The sequence below is a fragment of the Clupea harengus genome, chromosome 13 (assembly GCF_900700415.2).
Source record: "Clupea harengus chromosome 13, Ch_v2.0.2, whole genome shotgun sequence".
NCBI classification, from domain to species: Eukaryota; Metazoa; Chordata; class Actinopteri; order Clupeiformes; family Clupeidae; genus Clupea; species Clupea harengus.
Genome location: NC_045164.1, coordinates 4,631,814 through 4,639,182, shown reverse-complemented (window position 1 = coordinate 4,639,182; position 7,369 = coordinate 4,631,814). Strand labels below are relative to the sequence as shown.

The window sequence follows — 7,369 nt, the reverse complement described above, 5'->3', positions numbered from 1 at the left end:
CTGCCATTTACAAATGTCACCCTCCTCCTACTCGCTCCTCTCCTCATGCCCTCCCTCCCTCCCTCCATCCCTCCGTCCCTCCACATCACCCTCTTGGTGTCCTACGACGTTATGAGTTATTAAGGCAGCAGACAGCAGCCCGAGTCATGTGGGAGAAGCCTAATGGTCAGTTCCTGGACTGCGCCTCGGATAATTGGAGCCTACCGAGGCTGGCGACCGCGCTTGATGAATCATTAAAAAAAAAAATAGAGAAAGAGAAAGATAGAGAGAAAGAGAGAGAGAGAGAGAGAGAGAGAGAGAAGAGAAATATTTCTCATTAACAAAAAAATGTAAAGCCAGGCAGTGAAGCATGAGGATAACTGTAAATCTTGTAGAGTCTGAAGGATTAGGACACGACTGTGTTAATTTGGATCAATAAACACGTATGAGTCACATTCCAGGTGATGTGCGTGTGCGCTCGCATGTGTGTGTGTGTGTGTGGCTGGGTAGGTGTGAGTGTGGAGGCTGAGGGGATTAGGTGTTTGATCTCTGGATCGTCAGGACGGGGGTGAAATGAGCTCCGCACGTCTCCACCGCGGGGGGGGGGGTTGGCGGGGGTTTACGCATTTGTCTTATTGATTATTGGAGGCCTCCTGACGGGCGGACCATATTTCAAAAAGTAAACTAGGCCTTTTGGGCGGATTCATAATACCCATCAATAACCTCTGTGCATGACAGTGCTCTTAATATGCCCCCCCGAGTTTCACACACACAAAAAGTAATTTAATTGTGTGCCACGCAACAGTTGATGGATGAACCAGGGAGATCGATCTGCGACCACTAATTCCCCAAACAGACGCTTAATGCGCGACAGCAGCCCAATCACTGACAGGGAATATCTGCATTGCGATAGGGCCTGTAATGAAACAGCACTGCGAGGGTTGACACAGCTTATTACGAGCAGGTTTATCATTAACGGTGGCGTGCGTTACCTGCCACGGCTGGGCCGTCAGTGTCGGGGGGGGGGGGGGCCTGCGTTCCTAATGTGTGCTTGCGGTAAACCCATAACCTTTCTCCCCTCGGCTTGAGGCAGATGGAGGCAGGCCCGTGTGGAGAGAAACCCACCCACAGGCACGAAACTATACGGTTCTGGTTTTAAATATCCAGCAGCAGGTGAATCTATGTGTTTGTTGGCTTGCGGGGAGAAGCCTGCTGGGAGTTTATGGATTGGATCTACGCAGGAGAAAGGGAGTTGTGGGAAGACCACTGCGGGAGGACGGGGGGGAGGAGGAGCAGGGTAGAGTCTGACTGGAACACGGCACAGAGAAGCTGCAGAGGAGCTGTCAGTGAAACACATTTGGTGTGTGTGTGTGTGGGGGGGGTTACGGTGGTGTGTGTGTGTGTGTGTGTGTGTGTGTGTGTGTGTGTGTGTGTTGGGGGGTATCACAGAATTTCATACTTACAGGTGGCCCTGGCTTTCCAGGATCTCCTGGTTTTCCTCGACGGCCCTGCAGGAGAGAGAGCGATATAATGAAATACATGAAATACAATGAAATGATTTAGGTAGACAAATAACCACTGGCACATATTCGTAGATAGGTATAGATAGGGAGAGAGAGAGAGAGAGAGAGAGAGAGAGAGAGAGAGAGAGAGAGTCAGATAAAGAGAGAGACATATTGAAATATATGGAATGATTCAGGTAGACAGATAATAGATAGACAGGTAGATAGATATTGTAGTAAATTTCAGCATAAATATTTATATTAATGTGATTTCCTTCGAGGGAACAACTGTGTGTGGCAGTGGAGATTTCTACCTCATCATGAACATGCTGCTAGGCCAGTGTGAAGACTAAACTTGTTACACACACGTGTTGTTCTCACACTGAGTTGAATTAATGGTTAAAGAGGTCATAAGGTCATGCTAAGGAGCCTCTTCGACTGGTTTCTGAACCCCTGCCTTAAGGAAAGAACTGGAGCCTGCCTATCTTTGTATGGTCTGTGTTAGTTGCGAGTTGCCTTGTGAGACTATAAACTTCTGTCATAATCCAAGGTTGTGTGGGTCTCTACCCTAACATGGTTGTTTTTTTATTTATTCAGCTATGTGCATCTGTTTCTTTGTCTGATTTACACCTTTTGTTGTAGTATAATAGTGTGGACATCCAAGGACAGCCTTCGGGAGGGATCTTGGCAAGAGACTGAACAACACCTCTACTCCTGACTGTCTGATTTCCGACACAGTTCTATTTAATTTGTAACTACATCAATTCTGGAATTCTGAAATCCTGATCCAACAACACCTGGGAGTTAAGTCTTCGGAGATACTTTACATTCATTTCAGTTAAGAAACACAATGCAATACAAAAGAATTTCTGGGAAAAAACATCAGATTTCACCTAAATCGAACAATACATTGAAATACATGGATAAATTATGGTTAATACATAGAAATATAGACAAAAATGTTGACATATCTCTAGCCAGATGGAGAGATACAGAAACAAGGAGACAACAAAGAGACCACAAAGAAGAAGAGCTCGAGGATTGGACCCTGACAAAGACGGAGAAAGCGAAGGACAGTAGACACACACACACAGACAATGAGAGAGAAAGAGAGAGAGAGAGAAAGAGAGAGAGAGAGAAAGTGAGAAACAGCAACAGGTCCAGCACCGGATCTGACTGCTAGGCTCTGATGCTGCCAGCAATTAGGGGCCATGCAGCTCCTCTTGTCGCATTGGTTAATTTGCTTTTAATTAACAGTGAGAAAACAGCTTAATTGCCCTGCCCTGTGTGGTGCACCACTCCTTTCTTACCCCTCTGGTTTATCGCCTCCCACCCAGCTGCGTCTGTCCCCGGCCACATCAATCAAGCCCGCGGCGCTGTGACAAACAACCCCAGGCCAGCGGCACACCAGCGCGCGCGCGCACAGCAAATAGGCAGATAGAGCAGGTCATTCATAACCGTAATCACAGTCATTAAAGCGGTGTCTGTACAGTATGTCGCCGAAGACTGACGTGCCATTTACACATGATAACAACTTTCTATTATTTATGTTTTTTTTCCCCTTGTGCCTGTTTAAAATGCAGATACGGGTGAGATAACACCCGCCACATGACACCGGCGAGCCTTATAGACAGCAGTGGCTGTGGGGGTGGGGGGGGGAGCTGCCCGAAGGAGGGCTTTGAACGGCACCCATTCATTCTCAAATTATAGCGAATGCCCCACTCAAACAAAACAGAGCACAGAATTCCAACAATGAGTGCCGGAACACTTTCAAGTGTTTCATTCAGCATACTGACGGCATCAGATGAGTCCAAGACATAAAAACGGCCTTGTCTGTGTGCCGAGGCAGTGTTTGCAGATATCGATGGTCGGGTTTGGGGGGATGGATTGGCGGGGGCTGCATGCTGGCGGATGAAAAAGACTGGCAGCGGCTCAGATAAAGGCAGCCGGCTCCCTGCGTGTCCTTTGACATCACATTTCCATAGGCTTTGATTTTGTAGGGGTTTGGCTGGGTTGCCACGTTTCCCAGAGAAGGAGAAGAACTGCTTCTGGAGAGAACAGGGCCACTTTTAATTACGCCACTGTATGTGTGTGTTTGTGTGTATACGAGAGGGAGACAGAGAGAGAGAGAGAGAGAGAGAGAGAGAGAGAAAGAGAGAGAAAGAGGGAGGGAGAGAGCGAGAGAGCGAGAGAGCGAGAGAGAGAACATGTATGTTTTTGAGCACATCTCTTGTATTACTGTGCTTATGTAATACTAGCAATGAGTTTCAACATGTGTGTGTTTGTCCTTGAAGGTTTCATACTACATACATAGGCCAACATGGGTAGTAGCTCATGAGATGCAGGTTTTGTGTGTGTGTGGCAGAGTCTGTATGTAGGCGGTCTGTTGTGCACTTGTGTGCATCCTTGTGAGGTTGTGGATGTCTGTGTCTGTGTGTGTGTGCGTGTGTGTGTGTGTGTGTGTGTGTGTGTGTGTGTGTGTTAGAGTGTGAGTGTGGGTGCGTGTTTGTGTGTGTGTGTGTGTGTGTGTGTGTGTGTGTGTGTGTGCGTGCATGTTTGTGTGTGTGCGTGCATGTGTGTGCGTTAATATGTGCGTGTGCACATGCGTGCCTGTGTGAGTACGAGCCGAGGGAAGTTGTTCAAGCTATCAAACGAGGAAGTGAAGTAAACATTGCCCTTAATGATGAGCGAATGGTTTGGGGTGTGTCTCGACAGTGGGATTAACCCGCTCCCTGAGTCGGATCAGATGCCGTTTGAAGTTCCTTTCTTTTCACGCTGTTCCCCCTCATGAGCGTTCCTCTGTTGACAAAACAATAGACACGGTCTCAGCCTGAAAACCATGGCGGTGGGACTGGAGTGTCGGAGAGCCTTTCAGCAGCATATGATATTTAAAAAAATTAAATAAAAAATGCTTCAGAGCTCCTGTCTTTCTTTTTCTCTCCCCCGTCAACAGTGCGAGCATGTGCCTGATGAGGCACGACTCAATTACCATAGAAACAGCCTCTCTTCTCAAAAATCGACCACCTTTGATGATTTTTAACAACTAGATTCTATCACACGCTCTATCTGGGCTCCAAAATGCAGAAAGAGGTAGAAAGACATAGAGAGAGAGACAGTGAGAGAGACAGAGAGAGAGACAGAGAGTGGGAATGAGCCAGAGAGGGAAAGAAAGAGAGAGAAAGAGAGAGAGAGAGAGAGAGAGAGAGAGAGCCAAGAAAGAGGGAGCCATACAGGATAAATAACTATGGAGCATCCTCCAGTTGCATCTTTTCACTTAATCAAAGCTGGGTTGCAAAAGAGGGTGATTAGACTGCACCTTGCTCTAATCGTGCACTGCGTCATCGAGAGCCATCTTGTTTGTTCCGGCTTTAGCCTCTGCCCCGGCCCTTTACTCCCCCAATCCAAAGCAGACCGCGGCCAGATAAGTCATTTTCACCCATGAATATTTCATACCATATTATTCCAAACAAGCCATGAATTATGCATTCTTGAATTATCTCCCCTTTTTTCTGCCCTTAAAACACATTGTGACCCTCACTGCACACTCTTCTCTATGGATCTGTCTATATCTATTCTATCCCATTCTATTCGATTCTGTGCTGTTCTTTTCTATTGATTTGTCTGTCTGCCATTAGAAAAAGAAAAGGGAGTAAATACTCGCTGTCAAAGTGCTGCGCTTGGTTATTTCCATTTGAACCATCGCACACTGTCATTACGCATTTCTCTTCTGATTTCTAAAACATATACATTATGTGGAGGGCAAATATTCCTTGGTGAGATAATTACAGTGCGCAGTTAGTCTGAAAGAATGGAGGAAAAACCAATAGGCCCATTAGTCTAAAAATGGAGAGTAACTATAACAGAAATATCTGTCATAAACCAGCAGAGGCGACTCTAAGACCCCAGTGAGAAAACAGGCTGTCTCTGTGACTTCTTAATTATGGTTAAATTGTGCCTTAATCAGACTTTTTGTGGCGTCTCGACCTCACCGCAACACATGAAACTCTCGGTACAGAACATGAGGCCGACAGACTTCGGGAGTACTTGCCAATGTTTTGCATAGTTCTTACAGTAATGAGACAACTGGGTTCAAAACAAGTCTCTGGATTCTTGGCAATGTTCGACACGACTAAGGGAGGAACAGCTTGAGACAAACAATGGAGTAGTCTGTCACATTCTATGAAAGCTGGACCATGCTTTAAAAGCAGTATTGGCTGGCAGTCAGATATATTATTAAGAAATGCGTTTCTTTTAATTGTTATTATTATTATATATATTATTACAAATACGTAAAAGCTGATCAGTTACAATACATTAGCCCAAATCGGTTGAAAGCAATAACTAGAAATACAAAATAAAAGAGTAAAACTAAGGCATCAATTGATCAGATTAGACTGAAGGAACACACTGAAGGAGCACATTGGCTGTGTGAAGGTGTTCCATTTTCCAGAGTGTCTGGGCTGTTGAGGGCAGATCCATTTCTCAAGGCACCACTTGAGTATGAGTAATCCACTTGGTATGGTATGGACTGGAGCATCTATGGATCTGATATAGCTGTTTCCTTTGACACGCAATTGTTTTTCCTGCTTTTCGCCCAGACTCTATCACCCTTTACTGCCATGTTTAGACCACCAAAGTCTGTCATATTACTGAACATCAAAAAGTATGATGCATAGCATAGTTTTACAGTAAGATTATCTCACAAACAAATAAATTGTCTCCAGTAATATAGTGAGCAGATGTCATCATGTGGTATTTCCAGGCGCCTGCCACTGATAATGGAATTACGCAGTACACCACCCCCACTAAAAGCCTTGCGTGTGCACACTTACAGCACTAACAGCACGGGCAGCGTTTCTCTCCCTTAGCTAAAAAAAAGAGATAACAGCTTGATGGTGCGAGGAAAACACACACTTTTGTAGATTTTTGCTGCACTTTCCCCGTCAACAACTTAAGAGCTCTACCAGTGCTCTGCGCACCCCCGCTACCCCGCTCGCAGGAGCACCGCGGCCAATCTCGGTTGCTATGCAACGCTGGGTGTCCTATAAATTTGACAACATCCGTGCTCTTGATTATTATTTGAGCGCTGCGGTGGGAAGCCTTCCTTCAGGTCATTGCAGCAGATCAGAGTGAGGCTGCAGCTGGGGAAGGCTCACTCTGTGTGTGTGTGTGTGTGTGTGTGTGTGTGTGTGTGTGTGTGTGTGTATGTGACTGTGTGTGTGTGCACAGTGTGTGATTTTGCGCGTACATGTGTGGGTAGATGTGTGCACACGTGGGGTGTGTATGAGTGTGTGCGTGTGTGTGTGTGTGCGTGTGTGTGTGTGTATGTGACTGTGTGTGTGCACAGTGTGTGAGTTTGCGCGTACATGTGTGGGTAGATGTGTGCGCACGTGGGGTGTGTATGAGTGTGTGTGTGTGTGTGTGTGTGTGAGTTTGTCTGTGTGTGTCTGTCTGTGTATGTGTGTGCGGTTTGCGTGTCATCGTGCTTTTGCTTTGTTGTGTGTGTGTGATGGTATGTGTGTCCACAGTGCATGTCTGTGTGAGCTTGCTCGTAACATACATGCGCGTGTGTATGGTGTGTGGGTGCCCATCTAAGGAGGAAATGATGCAAGATCACTGCAGAGGAGCTTTCAGGAGTCGGGAGGAAAGGAGGAAAGGGCTGGCTGGAGCTGGCCTCTTCAGCAGAGGCATGGAAGCAGCAGGCATCAGGCAGCGGCTCAGCCCTTCAGCACATTAACACTTTATCCTGCCAGTGCACTAATAGTGCCAATTCAGGCAAACTCGATACCCTGGGGACGGAAGTGAACGCAGCCAGTCCCATGGCTCTTAAAATCGGAGATGTCCTACAGCGCTGGTTGCCAACCTCTCTAGCCCCCAGCACCCCGCAA

At 46.6% G+C, this 7,369-nt stretch overlaps 1 protein-coding gene across 2 annotated transcripts in view; it reads right to left on the bottom strand.

The window, feature by feature from the left end:
• Window positions 1–7,369, bottom strand: part of LOC105890963 (collagen alpha-1(XIX) chain) — a 110,172-nt gene that overhangs the window by 56,272 nt on the left and 46,531 nt on the right. For both annotated transcript variants that reach the window (XM_031579222.1, XM_031579221.1), the window contains exon 19: window positions 1,443–1,487. In XM_031579222.1, coding sequence (XP_031435082.1) covers window positions 1,443–1,487 — 45 coding nt within the window. The remainder of the gene's footprint in view (window positions 1–1,442; window positions 1,488–7,369) is intronic.